This window comes from Pseudophryne corroboree, chromosome 1, assembly GCF_028390025.1.
Source record: "Pseudophryne corroboree isolate aPseCor3 chromosome 1, aPseCor3.hap2, whole genome shotgun sequence".
NCBI lineage: Eukaryota > Metazoa > Chordata > Amphibia > Anura > Myobatrachidae > Pseudophryne > Pseudophryne corroboree.
Genome location: NC_086444.1, coordinates 883672100 through 883692497, shown reverse-complemented (window position 1 = coordinate 883692497; position 20398 = coordinate 883672100). Strand labels below are relative to the sequence as shown.

Here is a 20398-nt window from a genome sequence, read left to right as displayed (position 1 = left end):
GGCCAGGTGTTTGTGTCGGCCACTTGAGTCGCTTAGCTTAGTCATCCAGCGACCTTGGTGCACCTCTTTTTTTCTTTGCATCATGTGCTGTTTGAAGACCATTTTTAAATCGGCCATCCTGTCTAACACTGCAGTGCCACTCCTAGATGGGCCAGGTGTTTGTGTCGGCCACTTGGGTCGCTTAGCTTAGTCATCCAGCGACCTCGGTGCAAATTTTAGGACTAAAAATAATATTGTGAGGTGTGAGGTGTTCAGAATATACTGGAAATGAGTGGAAATTATGGTTATTGAGGTTAATAATACTATGGGATCAAAATGACCCACAAATTCTATGATTTAAGCTGTTTTTGAGGGTTTTTTGTAAAAAAAAAAAAAAACGAATCCAAAACACACCCGAATCCAACAAAAAATTTTCAGGGAGGTTTTGCCAAAACGCGTCCGAATCCAAAACACGGCCGCGGAACCGAATCCAAAACCAAAACACAAAACCCGAAAAATTTCCGGTGCACATCACTAACAGTAAGTATAAAAAAAACATGGGAGCATGGTGTGCAATGTGGGCCCGTTTGCACCACACACCCTGCACCCATTATAGATATGCCACTGGTTCTATGTTTTAACTTTGGATTTTGTAGCTGATCCCTAATTTTGAATAGCTGTCCACATGGTTTTCAAGTTTGTCAGTTTGCATATTATTATGTTACTTAATTGCAGTCCATCACGCAGTACCTAATATCAGAATCCAGTAATTCTTCTCTCATGTGTGGTATATTTTGTTGACATTCATTATGTCAACATTTATAATGCTGACAAGAGAATGTTGACATGGGCATAATGTTGATATGCAGTATGTCAACGTGGCTGCAATGTTGACATTGACCAAGTTGTCATTCAACATGCCGACACTGATAAAATGTCGACATTGTTAGGGCGGGATTCAATTCTGTTCACCCCTTTCTACACCTGTCCTGTTTCTGTCCTCAGGGGCATGGTATCATTATTTCAGCTTGCTACCCTTGGAGTAGCAAGGCACCCAACCCATTACACAGCTAAACCTGATTACTATGGGCGCAATATGCACAACAACGGGGATCATTTTAGACAGGAGATTGGGCGTGATATATCATTTGAATTCCACCCTTAGAATGTTGGCAAAATGCCCCTGTGGTCTAGAGGTGATTTACCTGGTATGGTGGCTCAAATAGTGTCTTCCTGATCCAGTGGTCATCTTATGATGGCTTCTGGCGTATCCTTGTGGTGGTGAGTATGCCAAGCCCCTAATCCTCCCACTATTGCCTAACACCCAACCTCCTGTCCCACAGCCTAACTCCATCCTCCCATCCCACAGCCTAACCATACTCTCCAGTGCCAATCCGTGGAGAGTATCTGCATTTCCCATGTTGACATTTAACATGTTGACATGTTCAATCTCAACATTTTAACAATGTCAACTTCATAACTGTCGACATTATGATGTTGGCATTATAAATGGCAACATTTTGAAAACTTCCCCTTCTCTCGGTATTGAGTTATTTATGCAAGAATATACAGGAATCAATTATAGATCTTGATTGGCAGTGTCTCTTTAATATATAATCTCACAAGTATATGGTATTTTACATCCCATTATCAAAGTTACTGTATGAGTGGCTCAGTCTATGGGGGATATTCAATTGTTTGAAAAGTCAGATGGGTGTCTGTTTTTCCCTGTCTATTAGATAGGAAAAAGCAGACACCCAACTGACTTTTCAAACAATTGAATACCCCCCTATAGCTGCTTCATTAAAGTTTGAGATAAGTAGTACACTGAGGGGGAGATTTATTAAGCTTGGAGAAGTGATAAAGTAGAAGGTGATAACACACCAGCCAGTCAGCTGCTAACTGTCATTTTTCAAACCCAGCCTGTAACTTGACAGTTAGGAGCAGATTGGCTGGTGCTTTATCACCTTCCACTTTATCACTTCACTAGGCTTAATAAATCTGCCCCAAAGCTACTATTCAACTTGACCACACAGTCAGGTTTTGTACCATCATTGCTCCCTAACATAATATGGTCCTGTCTGATATCTTACATTGGCCCAAATGTATTAAGCCTTAATCTGTAATGTATTATGCTTTATCTCTTTGTAAAGCATAATACATTTGGACCCTTATGTGATGAGTATAGCACTGAAACATGTTTATATTATACTTACTTCTCAAGCTCCCGGTTTCTGCCTTTCTTGCATAATTGATCACTGGTTGGCAGTTGGAGTTTTGGAAGCGTAATGGCCTCAGCAGCCGGCATGGAATGTAGACAATGGAGGGTGTCCACGGATGGCTTCTTACAGCATTCGGCAACTCTGGCATCTTTTGATAGTTTCTTACATACTTGCTGAATATGCACTGATAGCTGCAAGAGAGAAATATTAATAGCAATATTTTCTGAAACTTATTTGAATGAACTAAGGTGGTCATTCTGAGTTGATCGCACGTAGCATCTTTTTGCTGATCGTGCGATCAACTTGATGCCGCCTATGGGGGAGCGTATTTTAGCATAGCAGGGCTGCGATCGCTTGTGCAGCCCTGCTATGCTAAAAATGTTTTCCTACAAAACAAGACCAGGGTCAGACCTACTTACCCTGTGCGACGGATCCAACAACGAAGGTCCCGGGATTGACGTCAGACACCCGCCCTCCAAACTCCTGGACACGCCTGCGTTTGGATCTCAATGCCGGAAAACGATGAGTAGACGCCCCGGAACGCCTCCCCACTGTCAATCTTCTTGCGATCGCGCTAGCAATCACTTTCTTCTTTGTTCTAGCCGCTGCCCAGCGACAGCCGTCGCTGGGCAACGACGCGCGAGCGCATTGCACTCGCTGTGCATGCGCAGTTCCGACCCGTTCGCACCACAGTAAAGAACCGCTGTGTGCGAATGGATCAGAATGACCCCCTAAATAATCATATGTTTAACATTTTGGTTTATTAAGCTTAGCAATTCATAAAGGAACATGAAATGACAGTCTTGGGTACAAGGAGGTTTACTTTTAAGTGCTAAAGTTTGTTTTTTTCTTTTGATATATTGGTTTTATCCTTCAATATACAAATATTAATATAATAACTTCCTCAGTGGTACACAGAACATTGCTATATTGCAAGCTTGTAACAGATCATTAATATATATTTAGTAGAACATTTCATACTTAAAGATATAATATAATCAGAAATTAACTGAAGCCCGTGAGAGCTGAGTGGGAGACTGTCAGCTGTGGCAAAGCCGGAGGAAGAGACTTGGAGTGCTGCTGAAGACACACGACAAGATACAGTTACACATTGGACAGTGGGGGTCATTCCGAGTTGATGGCTCGCTAGCAGTTTTTAGCAGTCGTGCAAACGCTATGCCGCCTCCCACTGGGAGTGTATTTTACCTTAGCAGAAGTGCAAACGAAAGAATCGCAGGGCGGCTACAAAGTTTTTTTGTGCAGTTTCAGAGTATGTCAAAACCTACTCAGCGCTTGCGATCACTTCATACCATTCAGTTCCTGATTTGAAATCACAAACACGGCCTGCGTTCGCCCAGCTACGCCTGCGTTTTTCTGGCACGCCTGCGTTTTTCCGAACACTTCCTGAAAACGGTCAGTTGACACCCAGAAACGCCCCCTTCCTGTCAATCACTCTGCGGCAGCCAGTGTGACTGAAATGCATCGCTAGACCCTGTGTGAAACTACATCGTTCGTTGTAATAGTACGTCGAGCGTGCGCATTGCGCCGCATACGCATGCGCAGAAGTGCCATTTTTTTTCCTCATCGCTGCACAGCGAACGAATGCAGCTAGCGATCAACTCGGAATGACCACCAGTGTAAGTAGATGCTAGAGGTGAACATAGTCTTCCAGCACCAGGCATTTTATATGTGTTAATTGTTACATGAAGTCAGATGCCTGCCAGTAACAATACATTTTGTAATATATATCATACTGTATACACTGTCAGTGTATGAAGGGCCCACTGGAGGAATACAGTTGTAGGGGCCCATGCTTAGGGGTGTAGCCATCATTCATAAAGGCTTGGATAACCATCAGAGAGTGCATAGTATGTGCCCCTTACTATATATATATATATATATATATAGTAAATACTGCTAGTCCATGCATGATACTGTACCAGATTAATAACAGGAATGCACTGTAGTGACTACACCATACTCCTGTGTAGTATAATGTAACATATGCATAATGTACAATTTAAATGCTCTTCACTGCTATACAGATAAAACTATATTGAATGTCTTATGTCTTAAGTCATTGTATAGAAAGTGACTGAGAACTATAACTATAAATGTTCATACCTCTTTCTCAATGCAGTTATCAGTAAGGGATCCACAACATTTAGAAAGCACCCGAGTGCCCTGATCTACAATTGGCGTCACATCTTTAAATTCAGCCGAGGGTACCTTTTGGCCGAACATAACTGCACCGCTGAGCAAAAGTAAATAGGATGCATTGATTAAGAACTATTCTGTTAATCTGGTCTTTCAACTATACAAAACCATAATAAATACATATACATAAGTAAAAATTACAAACAACGATACACTTGTATTTTCACAAGTCTTTAAAAACTTGAATGTATCAAATAGCTCCAGTGACTCATAATTGCTGGAACCACTACAGACTGAAAATGTAAGAACTAATAAATAGTTTTAACTAAGGGCCTAATTCAGACCTGCTCGCAGCAGCAAAATCTTTCTCTAATGGTCAAAATCATGTGCAGTGTAGGTGGGGCAGGCAGATGTAACATGTGCAGAGAGAGTTAGATTTGGGTGGGGTGCATTCAAAGTGTAAAAATAAAGCAGCCAGTATTTACCCTGCAGAGAAACAATATAACACACCCAAATCTAACTCTCTCTGCACATGTTATATCTGCCCCACCTGCAATGCACATGGTTTTGCCCATTAGAGACAAAGTTTGCTTTTGCGATCAGGTCTGAATTAGGCCCTAAGTACATTTGTACCATGTAATAAAAAGTGATGAGGACATTGTTGCATGGGAGTGCACACAACTTGTGCCCATACATTATGTCCAGCTCGTATACTGTATCTAATACTTGTGTCCACGGGTTTGACATTCACTTTGTTGATATTAAAAATGTTCACATGAGGATGTCTACATTGTGAATGATATTGTATCAATGTTTACATCTGACATCGACATTCACAATGTTCAACGTGCTGACATTATGATTGTCAGTGGTGAGAATGCTGACAACATAGTAACTGCAGCCAGAGCCAAACCCTAAAAGCAGCCTAACCTTAATGCTGATATGGTCATAGTGTAGACATGCATAATATCAACATTGTAAACATGTCAATATTCAAGAACCATTTGACATTACAGTGTTGACATTCTGAAAGTGGATAATATGTCTGCATATTCTTGGAGAGACATGCCATGGTATGTTGTTTAGTACGGCTGTGGTATGCCCAACAATTCTTCTTGGAAATCATTTTTTAGGTTTTGATTTGGTGAATTTTGCTGAGATCATTTTGATTGCTGTATGTACAGTATCTAGAGTATATGCTATATTTAAGGTTGTGCAACTCAAAATGCAGCCCTAGAAACATATATCTTTATGTCATGGCATAAATCTAAGGTGTTTATTCTAGAGATGAGCGCCTGAAATTTTTCGGGTTTTGTGTTTTGGTTTTGGGTTCGGTTCCGCGGCCGTGTTTTGGGTTCGAACGCGTTTTGGCAAAACCTCACCGAATTTTTTTTGTCGGATTCGGGTGTGTTTTGGATTCGGGTGTTTTTTTCCAAAAACACTAAAAAACAGCTTAAATCATAGAATTTGGGGGTCATTTTGATCCCAAAGTATTATTAACCTCAAAAACCATAATTTACACTCATTTTCAGTCTATTCTGAATACCTCACACCTCACAATATTATTTTTAGTCCTAAAATTTGCACCGAGGTCGCTGTGTGAGTAAGATAAGCGACCCTAGTGGCCGACACAAACACCGGGCCCATCTAGGAGTGGCACTGCAGTGTCACGCAGGATGTCCCTTCCAAAAAACCCTCCCCAAACAGCACATGACGCAAAGAAAAAAAGAGGCGCAATGAGGTAGCTGTGTGAGTAAGATTAGCGACCCTAGTGGCCGACACAAACACCGGGCCCATCTAGGAGTGGCACTGCAGTGTCACGCAGGATGGCCCTTCCAAAAAACCCTCCCCAAACAGCACATGACGCAAAGAAAAAAAGAGGCGCAATGAGGTAGCTGTGTGAGTAAGATTAGCGACCCTAGTGGCCGACACAAACACCGGGCCCATCTAGGAGTGGCACTGCAGTGTCACGCAGGATGTCCCTTCCAAAAAACCCTCCCCAAACAGCACATGACGCAAAGAAAAAAAGAGGCGCAATGAGGTAGCTGTGTGAGTAAGATTAGCGACCCTAGTGGCCGACACAAACACCGGGCCCATCTAGGAGTGGCACTGCAGTGTCACGCAGGATGGCCCTTCCAAAAAACCCTCCCCAAACAGCACATGACGCAAAGAAAAAAAGAGGCGCAATGAGGTAGCTGTGTGAGTAAGATTAGCGACCCTAGTGGCCGACACAAACACCGGGCCCATCTAGGAGTGGCACTGCAGTGTCACGCAGGATGTCCCTTCCAAAAAACCCTCCCCAAACAGCACATGACGCAAAGAAAAAAAGAGGCTTTTTACTGATATTTGGTGTTTTGGATTTGACATGCTCTGTACTATGACATTGGGCATCGGCCTTGGCAGACGACGTTGCTGGCATTTCATCGTCTCGGCCATGACTAGTGGCAGCAGCTTCAGCACGAGGTGGAAGTGGATCTTGATCTTTCCCTAATTTTGGAACCTCAACATTTTTGTTCTCCATATTTTAATAGGCACAACTAAAAGGCACCTCAGGTAAACAATGGAGATGGATGGATTGGATACTAGTATACAATTATGGACGGGCTGCCGAGTGCCGACACAGAGGTAGCCACAGCCGTGAACTACCGCACTGTACTGTGTCTGCTGCTAATATATAGACTGGTTGATAAAGAGATAGTATACTCGTAACTAGTATGTATGTATAAAGAAAGAAAAAAAAACCACGGTTAGGTGGTATATACAATTATGGACGGGCTGCCGAGTGCCGACACAGAGGTAGCCACAGCCGTGAACTACCGCACTGTACACTGGTTGATAAAGAGATAGTAGTATACTCGTAACAACTAGTATGACACTATGACGACGGTATAAAGAATGAAAAAAAAACCACAGTTAGGTGGTATATATTATAATAATAATACAATTATGGATGGACGGACTGCCTGCCGACTGCCGACACAGAGGTAGCCACAGCCGTGAACTACCGCACTGTACACTGGTTGATAAAGAGATAGTAGTATACTCGTAACAATTAGGATGACACTATGACGGTATAAAGAATGAAAAAAAAACCACGGTTAGGTGGTAGGTATATAATAATAAATAATACAATTCTGGTCGGACGGACTGCCTGCCGTGTGCCGACACAGAGGTAGCCACAGCCGTGAACTACCGCACTGTACACTGGTTGATAAAGAGATAGTAGTATACTCGTAACAATTAGGATGACACTATGACGGTATAAAGAATGAAAAAAAAACCACGGTTAGGTGGTAGGTATATAATAATAAATAATACAATTCTGGTCGGACGGACTGCCTGCCGTGTGCCGACACAGAGGTAGCCACAGCCGTGAACTACCGCACTGTACACTGGTTGATAAAGAGATAGTAGTATACTCGTAACAATTAGGATGACACTATGACGGTATAAAGAATGAAAAAAAAACCACGGTTAGGTGGTAGGTATATAATAATAAATAATACAATTCTGGTCGGACGGACTGCCTGCCGTGTGCCGACACAGAGGTAGCCACAGCCGTGAACTACCGCACTGTACACTGGTTGATAAAGAGATAGTAGTATACTCGTAACAATTAGGATGACACTATGACGGTATAAAGAATGAAAAAAAAACCACGGTTAGGTGGTAGGTATATAATAATAAATAATACAATTCTGGTCGGACGGACTGCCTGCCGTGTGCCGACACAGAGGTAGCCACAGCCGTGAACTACCGCACTGTACACTGGTTGATAAAGAGATAGTAGTATACTCGTAACAATTAGGATGACACTATGACGGTATAAAGAATGAAAAAAAAACCACGGTTAGGTGGTAGGTATATAATAATAAATAATACAATTCTGGTCGGACGGACTGCCTGCCGTGTGCCGACACAGAGGTAGCCACAGCCGTGAACTACCGCACTGTACACTGGTTGATAAAGAGATAGTAGTATACTCGTAACAATTAGGATGACACTATGACGGTATAAAGAATGAAAAAAAAACCACGGTTAGGTGGTAGGTATATAATAATAAATAATACAATTCTGGTCGGACGGACTGCCTGCCGTGTGCCGACACAGAGGTAGCCACAGCCGTGAACTACCGCACTGTACACTGGTTGATAAAGAGATAGTAGTATACTCGTAACAATTAGGATGACACTATGACGGTATAAAGAATGAAAAAAAAACCACGGTTAGGTGGTAGGTATATAATAATAAATAATACAATTCTGGTCGGACGGACTGCCTGCCGTGTGCCGACACAGAGGTAGCCACAGCCGTGAACTACCGCACTGTACACTGGTTGATAAAGAGATAGTAGTATACTCGTAACAATTAGGATGACACTATGACGGTATAAAGAATGAAAAAAAAACCACGGTTAGGTGGTAGGTATATAATAATAAATAATACAATTCTGGTCGGACGGACTGCCTGCCGTGTGCCGACACAGAGGTAGCCACAGCCGTGAACTACCGCACTGTACACTGGTTGATAAAGAGATAGTAGTATACTCGTAACAATTAGGATGACACTATGACGGTATAAAGAATGAAAAAAAAACCACGGTTAGGTGGTAGGTATATAATAATAAATAATACAATTCTGGTCGGACGGACTGCCTGCCGTGTGCCGACACAGAGGTAGCCACAGCCGTGAACTACCGCACTGTACTGTGTCTGCTGCTAATATAGACTGGTTGATATTTAAAGAGATATTAGTAGTATACAACAATACAATACTGGTGGTCAGGCACTGGTCACCACTCCTGCAGCAAAAGTGTGCACTGTTAATTAATATAATTGTACTCCTGGCTCCTGCTAACAACCTGCAGTGCTCCCCAGTCTCCCCCACAATTAATTATAAGCTTTTAATTTATACATTGATGACTGTGCAGCACACTGGGCTGAGCTGAGTGCACACAGACTGAGTCACACTGTGTGACTGACTGTGCTGTGTATCGTTTTTTTTTTCAGGCAGAGAACGGATATAGCAGAGAGAAGTGAACGGATATATTATATTAAATAAAAGTTAACTAGCAACTGCACTGGTCACTGACTGTGGTAAACTAACTCTGTCTGCGACTCTGCACAATCTCTCTCTATCTAATCTATCTATCTCTATTCTAATGGAGAGGACGCCAGACACGTCCTCTCCCTATCAATCTCAATGCACGAGTGAAAATGGCGGCGACGCGCGGCTCCTTATATAGAATCCGAGTCTCGCGATAGAATCCGAGCCTCGCGAGAATCCGACAGCGTCATGATGACGTTCGGGCGCGCTCGGGTTAACCGAGCAAGGCGGGAAGATCCGAGTCGCTCGGACCCGTGGAAAAAAAAGTGAAGTTCGTGCGGGTTCGGATTCAAAGAAACCGAACCCGCTCATCTCTAGTTTATTCAGGTTGGATCCAACCAGAATTTTTAAGATGGCCCCGCAGGCGCATGTTCTGCGCATGTGCCCGCACCTTCTGCTGGGGGGGGGGGGGGGCACAGAAAAAGCTATCGCCTCTGCCTCTCAATCAGGCAGAGGCGGTAGCGGGACAGGGGGTGAGTTGCAACGCTCCATTTCCAGAGAGGAGATGGAGCGTTGCGAGGGCAGGGCGGCATGAATGGTGGGCGGGGCATCGCGAATGGGGGCATGTCGTGTGCGTGATTGTGGCAGCTGCGTAACGTCACATGCAGCCGCTGCAATGGGTAAGATGGCGCCAGGTCTCCTCTGGCAGGAGGCATCAAGAATTTTTAAAATGAAGCAGAAATTGCGAGGCGCGCGCTACTTCTGCTTCATCAAGGGGAGGAGGCACCGGTCAGCATGCTGGGCGGCCTTGCCCTGCGATGGGCGGCCCCCAGCATGCGATCTGATTAGCAGAATTTGCTATCCTTACTGAATTAGCCCTTAAATCAGTCCTTAGTGCCTCTTAGATAAAAAGGGGTGCCTCAAAGTCTGTTGAGAGCCTTAAGTACAGTTTGTTGACTGTTGATTTAATAAAACAAAACAATTGGAATATCCAGATTATATGAAAATATGCAGGAATATATATAAAAAGATTAACATACTGCAAATGAATACATGTTACATTATACAGTATTTTACAAAGACCCAGCAGTAACTCTTGTACCTGAACTTCAATTTTTCTGCACCATAACTGGAGAACCGGGAACATAGCCTGTTGGACATCACTGTAAGTAAATGGACTGGGTGCCTTTGTAGTCTCTAGATATAAAAACAAACAGTATTAAAAATGTTAATTTATAAGAACTTCATTCCTATTAGCAGAGACAATTTTCTTTCCATAGGAAAAGTTATAGTGGCAGGTTACAGACATGTAAACAAGCAGACGCCTCATGTTACAGAAAGGGATAAAAGAGAACAAGGCATTAAAGGCCCAGATTTATCAAGACTTGAGTGATAATTTGCACGGTGATAAATTACCAACCAATCAGCTCCTAACTGCCATTTTTCAAACTCAGCCTGTGACATGGAAGTTAGGAGCTGATTGGTTGTTATTTTATCCCGTGCTATTTTTCACTCTCCAAGGCCTGATAAATGGGGGCCACAGTCTGTAATATGGCAGTTAGGAGCTGGATGGTTGGTACTTTATCACTCTCCAAGGCTTGATAAATCGGGGCCTTATGGAGTCACTTATATAAAGTTATTGAAGTAAGAAGAAGGGGATTATGGAATGCATTGAGCCTTCCCTCTGTTACCAGGTGAAGTCTGCACCAGTCAAAGTGACAAGGTCCAGCTGCGGAGTGACACTGACCTCCGCGGGGAAGGGCTAGTGCAGAGTTTGTGCCTCATGTAAAAGAACTTCCTCAGGGTGTGTCACTGTAAAATCTAAGGTCGGCATGCCAGGTTTCTCAATGGGATTTCTGTCTTTCTACTAGCACACCTGCCATCTTCCAATGTTGTCAAGCATTAAGTATCTATCTATCTATCTATCTATCTATCTATCTATCTATCTATCTATCTATCTATCTATCTATCTATCTATCTACAGTATCTATATGTCTGTCTGTCTAAAGTATTTAATTCTATGGATATAACCTGACAACTTTAATTATGGCATCAGCTAACCCATCATACCGTCTTTCTATTAATCAATTACATTATCTGTGACTTTTAACATACTGTAACAGATTTAACTTTGGGAATGAGCTATTACCAAACAGACAGTACAAACCTGATTTAGAAAACATGGTGTGGGCTTTTTAGCTGTACAGCATTCTTTTATCATATTTAAGTAGTTTTCTGTGGAGTTTAGGACAACAAGTAATGGAGTATGTGCAAAATTACTGGAGTATTCGTACAGAAATCTGTAAGAGGGACACAGAAAATATAGATTTACACAATGTTCTTCAGTTGCTCAACTGTGCAAACATTTCACCACAAGTTCCATGCAAAAAATATATCATGTGGCTTTAGCATTGTTTTGTAGTTACAGTCTTACTTTAGAATAAAGAATTGTAATTATATAATCTTATTAGCAGACTTTACTCAAAGGTTGAGATATATTAAATTCTGATTTTGAATGCTCTGGGGAAAGGGTGCTTGAGGCTGTTCTTAGCACACTTGTTTTATTTGTTTGCATATTGAAATGAATAGCCTTTCTCCCTAAGCTGTTTGATTAGAAGCTAAGGGGGACATTTACTAAGCAGTGATAAGAGCGGAGAAGTGAGCCAGTGGAGAAGTTACCTCATCAACCAATCAGCAGCTCTGTATCATTTTATAGTATGCAAATTATAGATGTTACTTCAGTGCTGATTGGTTGCCATGGGCAATTTCTCCACAGGCTCACTTCTCCGCTCTTATCACTGCTTCGTAAATGTCCCCCTATGTTTATTAGTATTACTTGTTTAGCTACTGTAGTCCCATGACTATAAAGCCTGGGCTAGTTTACACTAAAGTAGGATGACAATGGGTGCGGGCTCGAAGTGCTAGAAGGAAAATAGGTTGTAGGTTTGTAAGGTGCATAGATTTTTCATGTCCACTGACATTATATGCTGTACCTAAGTACAGTATAACCGACTAAAGCTGTATAGTGTTGGAGATTGTAAAAGGTTTAAAGGTTCAAGTGGGGGAAGGGGTTATTTTTGAATTTATTAATTTATTTATTTAGCTATTTATTTAGAATAAATTCCCAGATCAAGTAGTTTGTGAGTAACCATAACGTTAGCTTTGTGTGCTGGACCTTTACTTTGCACAACACAAACAACCTGTGGCTCTCCAACTGTTGTATAACGCACTTTTTAAACTTCCAGCAAACCTCACAGGGCAGTGATTAATCAGAAATATAATTTACGTATTACAATGTGAGCTCTACAGGAAATGTAAAAATGATTTGCACTCATCATACAGAGCTGTCTTTTTCTTTTCTGTCTGCGAGCAGATTGCACAAGCAGCATGTGGTTTCAGCCCTCTCATCTACCAAAAATACCAGTCTTCGATATTGGAAAAATTGCAGCTGCTTTTAAATGTGAACATAGAATACTCATTAATACATTGCCCTGTTCTCTACTTTGCAATCAATTTCATTATGAAACAAGAACCTTGTGATCTCTGTAAATCTGTGTGTCATTTATGTGATTTTCCATTTGTAAATTACCTTATTACATTTTATGGTACTGAAACTACATTGCAAAACCAGAAATAACACACAGTGTTGCAAAACTGAACTTCAATACATCCTGGCACAAGGATTTAGAAAATGTCATATTCAGAAAGAGAATAGTAAATAACACATCACTGCATTCAATAAAAAACAGTCTCTTCATTATATTTATACACACACTGTATTAAACAGTGGCCAGCACTGTTTATTATACCCTTAGATTACTTTTTTAATTATACACAGTGCTTCACACACTCAACCAACTTACAGTAACTGTACTAGAAATAGTATTTACCCCTAATGTTATTTTTTATTTTTTCAGATTTTATTTTCTTACTTCATAGAATTAATATGAATTTATTTTATAATTCTTAACATTAAACTGTGTTAAATAGTAAATAAAAACCTAGTATAATGCTGCTTATTACCCTTATTGCACAGATGCTCTGCTTTGGAGTACAATTGGTACTAGAAAATTTGATCTGAATTCAATTATCTGCCATAATTAATGGTAATTAATTACAGCCCAATGTAAGCTTGCATGCTTTCTGTTCGAGCCTGGGGGAGATTTCAGCTGTAATGGCCTAATTCAGGTTGGGTCGCAAATCGCGATCCAACCAGAATTTCTGCATTTGTCTGGTGGGCGCATGCGCAGGGGCCATCCTGTGCACGCACCCGCATTTATTGCGGGTGGAAGGCGGCAGCACTCTATTTCCAAGGCGGAGACGGAGCGTTGCGGGGGTGTGAATGGGTGGTGTGGGCGTGATCGGGTCGGCTGTGTGATGTCACATGCAGCCGCTCCGATCAAAAATATGGTTGTGGGCTTCCTGTTGTCGCAGCTAGGCTGCACTGGCACAGGCTTCCCTAATTTCTGGGACCGCACACTAATTGTGGTGCCACCACAATTAGTGCGGGTTGCAGATGGGGGCAGCAGTAATCATGCTGGGTGGCCTTGCCCTGTGATGGGTGGCCCCCAGCATGCGAGGCAAAGGATTGCAAATTCGGTTAAAGAGCAGAATTTGCAATCCTTACTGAATATGGTTCTAAGTTCCCTTATTGCGGATGCTACAAATTTATTAACCCATAGCTCTGGGTAATTTTCCTGGAATCTAAGGTTTAACACATATTAGGGGCAAAGTTAAAGCATGAGAAAAAGTGGCTGTAATGGAATAGCCTTGGGCTACTACCATTATCCCTGCACTGTCAATTGCCACTGCTATTTGAATCTGGGCCACAGTTGTTATATATTCCCTTTATTTCTTTTTGATAGTGCTGCCCATGAGGGGAGGGGACATGTTGGGGGGCTCAGCATGTCTGGCAGGCTTGTCCAACAGTATCAGTGTATTTTAAAGTAGTTACTCCAGTAGTATGCAGGGCTGATCCCATAGGGATGGTGAGAATTGACTGACAAGACATGCAGTGATTTACAGCTCAATTGCCACCACAAATGGCCTAGTTTTGTGAAAGTATAGATCAACTTCCAGAATGCACAGCTTGGCACAGTTACTTGGTAAGTAAAAGGGTCATAGGACAAATTCAGTTTGAGTGTGCAAATACAGTGGGCGGGGATACAGAAGTTATAATAAATAGTACCTAGCTTAGGCTGGGTACGCACTTGCCAATGTGCACCCTATATATCGTCCGATCCGGCAGATCGGACGATATATCATACATATCGGCAAGTGTGTATTCTCTATATCGTTAACAAAGTGCACTTCCGTGGATCGTTAATGAAGTACAATATCTTTAGTTTTCAACTTGAAATCTAAAGATACTTTACAAGATGGCATGCACCTGGATGTGGGTGCATGCTGTCACTGATGAGACGCAAACAATATCGTTCAGTGTGTACAAACGATACCGTTTGCGGGGCGATCTTGCGTGATGTCACATCTGATGTATCATCTGCAAGTGTATACTCAGCCTAAATGCAGATAAGATTCAGAGAAGCAGATTTGTAGTGATGAGATGTGACGAGATGTGACCTCCAGCCTGAGTTCCTACAACAGGTGCTAGATCTGAATTGCTACTTTACTGTGTCTCAGTTGTGATACATGTCTATCCTGGTCTGTTGATTTTTGCTTATTGAATGCATTGGCTATGCTCTGTATTCTCCTGAGCACATAGGTAAATCCCAATTTCTTTCATTACAACACTATGGGGGTAAATCAGATTTGATCACTGCTGTGCATTTTCGTGCAGCGGACAATCAGATCTGAACTGTGCATGCATATGCACTGCACTGCCCCTGCGTGTCGCACGGCTGCAACGGGGATCGACGGTCAGCGACGGGATTGTGTGAAGGATCCATTCGCACGGGCGTTCGCAAGGAGATTGACAGGAAGAGGCTGTTTGTGGGTGGCAACTGCCCATTTTCAGGCAGTGTCCGGAAAAATGCAGGCGAGCTCAAACCTTTTCAGGGAGGGTGTCTGACGTCAGCTCCAGTCCGGATCAGCAGCATTTTATCGCACAGGATAATTGATTTTTGTGCAGCTCTGCAACAGAAACAATTGCACACTTGAACAGCGATTGTCCCCTCCCCCTGTAGGCGGTGACTATCTGATTGCAGGGCAGAAGAAAACGCAGCCCAGCAATCAGATCTGAATTAGGCCCTATGTGTCACCTTACACATCAAGGAATGTTGTGAGCATTCAGTCAGAGGAAGAAAACTTCTTATAACTTTTCAATGACCATTTCATACAGCTCAGCATGGGCGCTAAACAGGTCCAAGGTACTGTATATTACCAAATGATACTGACATTATTATGTACATTAAGGATACATTGTCCTTAAGAGTCAGTTCTGTTGCGAGATATATTTTAATGTTTTTTTCTTGGCTTTGCTCTCAATTCCTGTAAACTTCATGAAGAAGTTCTTGGTTGGAAGAACAGTAACTAACTGAGGGTCCACTCAAATGACTGAGAGATACAGTATAAGAACAATTGAAACACTTGGATTGTACATAGGTGGAATCCAATCAGTTTATTAAAAATTATTGTGTGACTTCTGAAGATAAATGACTGCTTACTTATGTAATAAATTATTGTCTGTTATTGTGTTGTTTTATGTTTACATGATGAGGTATTTTTTTGTTGATCAGTAATAAGACATACACAACTAATTTGCAGTATGGTTATTGCAAGATGTCGGGAAAAACTGTAAAGAGGGGATTACTATTCATAGATTATTCAGGACTTTCCTTTTCTTTTACAGCTAACTAGTAATAATAAATACTGTAAAGCTCTGCAAGTTGTCTTATAAACCATACACACATACAGAATTCCTGTGTGAAAGTAGAAAAGTTTGGCTTACAGTATTATTAGGCCTTTCATACGGCGGGATGTCTTTCCGCCTGAGTTCTGCGGCTGGGTGGGATGACGGCCAAACTAGGACGTTTTATTTTTTAAAGGGGCAATCACTTACAAGGCAAAACCATGCCTTGTAAGTGATTGTCCCTTTAAAAAAAACTTCATCCAGCACGGCCGCCGGATTCGGGCGGAATTTCATCCTGGCGATAATGTTCTACTTTTAGTCTAACACCGGTACTGAGGTTAGATGATTTACCATAGTTTTATAGATACAGAGATTGTAATATTGTATTTACTTGCCTCCAAGAAAATATCTGTGGATTAGTCCTGAAGGAGCTACACAGTTCTTCATTAGATGGTTCCACATATGTTGGAAATTCCTTTGGAGGTTGCTTTAAATCTGCTAAACAAAGTTTTCTCTCAAGACCCTTGTGAACACAACAACTGGCAACACCAGGATGCTTAGGGAATGGAGACTTTGGGTCGCATGATTTTTCTGACAAGGAAGATGCCTTAAAATAAAAATACTAGTTTATAATTCCAACAATATATTAGCAAACTACATTTTTCTACAGTACATATACACTGATGTTATCATTTTCTATATACTTCCCACAATTAGTTATTGGAGGAAACGAAATGAAATATTGACCCAGAGTTGCAAATTACACAAACTTAATGACTTCTTTTAACATTTTGTTTGACGCATTTTGATGTTGAAGAATACCTTTCTGTTGTTGTCATGGAAAAGACCAATCAGGTAACATGGGCAACAATGCTATAAGTACTGTTGCTTTCCTCTTTGCCATGGTGAGCTTCCCATTCCACTGCGCATTTATAACCCAGCAAGCTGGATGATGCATGGTCTGATGGATTGAGACTAGCCAGTGAATGCATGGCGTGCCAGGCTGCGACTATTCACAGATGGCGATTGCTTCATTAATTCCTTTAGAAATGAATGGAGCGATCACTGGCTCGATGGCTGTGAATAGTCGCAGCCTGGCACACCATGCAGCAAGCCGTGCTACAGCATGCTGCATCACAGCAAAGATGGCTACATCTATACCATTCTGTTATTTCTTTATTAATAGAAGGAAGAAACACCTGAGTACACAGCAACCAATTGTACTCTAACAGTGGTTCCCAAACATGGTCCTCAAGGACCCCTAGCAGCTCATGTTTTCCAGATCACCTGTGGATTTTTAAAATGTGACAGTTGGTGATACACAGTGCACCTGCCGGCTATCTGGTTAATGTGAACTGTGTGGGTTCCTGAGGGACGAGTTTGGGAACCACTGTACTATAAAATCACCCTTAAATTACAATACTGCAAAGTTCACAGGCATCAGTGTCAGCAAAAAAGTAATCACCAATAAAGTAGAATAGGCACAAGGAATAAAATATAATTACCCCAAACTATGGAGTGCAAGCATTGGTCATGCCTGATCCTAATTGCGAAGGATTACCTTACATTTAAACTTCTTTATCTAATGGCATAAAATTGGTGCTATTTTAAGCTTTGTGTAGAAAGTAGACAAAGCACGATTGGTGTAATGGTTTACTGTGGAGTCTCATGCTACCGCACATTATACATATAAAAAAAAAAACCTGATTTCCCTGCCTTGAGTCCAAATTTAAGGGTTCCAGGATGAGAGGACCCTGGCTCCTGACCCCAGCTGCAAGACCAAACCCTGAGCCCGTTGCTTTCCCAACCCACTGCTATCATACAACACCTGACCAGGAAGCAGCAGAGACAGGGGCTGGCAAGGACCCTCGCTTCTCTATCAGTGCTGCACCGGTAAGTACTGCTGTAATCACATTGTTCGAGCAGGGTCAGATTAATAATAGGGTGGATAGAGATCCAGCTCCGGGCCTCCACATAAAAATAGGCCCATCATCATTAAAATTGGACTTATAGTTTTCCGTGCAAAATTATAAAATTTTTCTATTTCTGTGTGCTTAGGGAGACAATGTGGCTGATAATATATGGATGTCCGTCACCCCGCCCCCCTTCCCATTCCTCTGGCCTCACCTACACAGCACTGACCACAGGTCCTCCCGTATTCAGTATAGGCCCTGTAGCATTTTCAGTCCCATGTGGCTTTCAATCTGACCCTGTATGTTAGGCACTCTTCCCATTGTATCAGTGTAACATACTGCTTACCTGAGGTGGCTCTGTACTCACAGTGTATTTACTGGGTGCCCCTGCAGTAGCAGAGCCTGATGGTGCCCTGACCTGCTGTGTGACTGCTCCCTTCCTCCACCCACTTGACTGTTTTATAGTGCTGCTTCAGCCTTGTAATCTAGCTGGGTCCTGGCTGCTTACTTCTATACAGGGCCGTAACTAGGCGTGTGCAGAGTGTGTTTGGCCCACAGCGCAAAGGCACTGTGGGCAGAGAACTGTCATATCACCCCCAATCCCCCTCGCCCGCATCCACCGTGACACAGCCAGCACCCTTGACCACGATCATCAGTCTGCCACTGCCTGCCCACCTGCAGCTACAGCTTCCCGTCCCTTGTTTGGCTCCACCACTGGGCTTCCTCTGTTCCTGCAGCATTTGGGTGGGAGGAGGCTGGCACTGCTTCAGGAACAAACGTAAGTATAAACACACACACACACTCTCTCTCTCTCTCTTTCTCCTATCCTCCATGGCATAACATGTAAAAGGGGACTCTACCTGGCATAGTGTTTAAAAGGGGACTTTAATTGGCATAGTGTGTAAAATGGGACTTTAACCGGCATAGTGTGTAAAAAGGGACTGTAACTGGTGTACTGTGTAAAAGGGGATTCTATCTGGTGCAGTGTGTGAAAGGGGACTCTGCCTGGCGCAGTGTGTAAAAGGTGACTCTTCCTGGTGCATTGAGTAAAATTGGACTCTACCTGGCGCAGTGTGTAAAAGGGGACTCTACCTGGTGCAGCATGTAAAAGGGGACTCTACCTAGTGCACTGTATAAAAGGGGACTCTACCTGGCACAATGTTTAAAAGGGCACTCTACTTGGTGCAGTGTATAAAAGGGGACTCTAACTGGTGTTATCTGTAAAAGGGAGCTCTGTCTGGAGTAATCTATATAAGGGACTCTTCCTGGTTTAATGTGTATAAGTGGCTATACTGTGCAGCGTAATTTGAATAATGGAGACTACTGTGCGGTGTAATAGGAATTGGTATTATTTTGTGACCACGCCCATTCCCCATGAAGCCATGTCGTTATATTTTTGGCAAGCACCTTCGGCATGCACTGGCCCTATTTTGAAAATGAGGGGGGCACGAATTCTCTTTCCAAAAAGTCAGTTTATTATGTGCAAATTAATTACAGAGGAAATAATCATCTTATTGCTTAATGCTTATTATAGCCTCAATATTATGGAGAGCTAGAGTGGATCTTTGATCCCATTGTTCTACTAATTACACTGAGACCTCTATATGAAGTCTCTGAAACAATACACTAGGGTAGATCACCCTCTGTTAATTGTGTATTATTCACCTTAATGGCTACAATTTGCAGAGATTAAAGATTAATTAATACTCCATTTAAATTTTTCTTAACACAAAGAGATTGCTGCTCTTTGTTTACCTAAACAGTGCATTTAAGCAGGACAATCTTTTTAGGGACCACACTGATCATTAGACTTAAATCAATTTCATTGCTGTAGATAAGATCAAATATGATCTACTTGAACATTAAATACAGGGTGTATGAGATACCAGAAATGTTAAATGATAATTAAGAAACACACTATCAGAGAGTGCAACAAAGATCAGAGATCTTATAGTCTGCACAACTGCTGAATAGTGAGCAGGAGAGTTCACTCCACTGAATTATTAAACACACGGTGATTGCTGGTCTCAGTCTCCCTAAAAGAGCACATCTAAGCAGACCATTGCAGTGGTTCTCAAACTGTGTGCCGTGGAACCCTGGGGTGCCTTGGGACACTTGCAGGGGTGCCCTGGGTTGGTGGTCCAGTACCAAATCAAATTATTTAAGGTCAATGTAATAGGCAAAACCAGTGCTGGTGGCTGTCAATCATAAAATATGTGGACAAAGAGAAGCAAATTTTGTCCACACACTGCACAATTGAATCTGTGGATGAC

At 42.2% G+C, this 20398-nt stretch overlaps 1 protein-coding gene across 1 annotated transcript in view; it reads right to left on the bottom strand.

Moving 5' to 3' along the window:
* GC (GC vitamin D binding protein) overlaps window positions 1-20398 on the bottom strand; it is a 209895-nt gene that overhangs the window by 46476 nt on the left and 143021 nt on the right. The window contains exons 4-8 of the mRNA XM_063920102.1: window positions 16608-16819; window positions 11572-11704; window positions 10507-10601; window positions 4326-4455; window positions 2196-2392 (exon numbers count right to left, since the gene is read on the bottom strand). Coding sequence (XP_063776172.1) covers window positions 2196-2392; window positions 4326-4455; window positions 10507-10601; window positions 11572-11704; window positions 16608-16819 — 767 coding nt within the window. The remainder of the gene's footprint in view (window positions 1-2195; window positions 2393-4325; window positions 4456-10506; window positions 10602-11571; window positions 11705-16607; window positions 16820-20398) is intronic.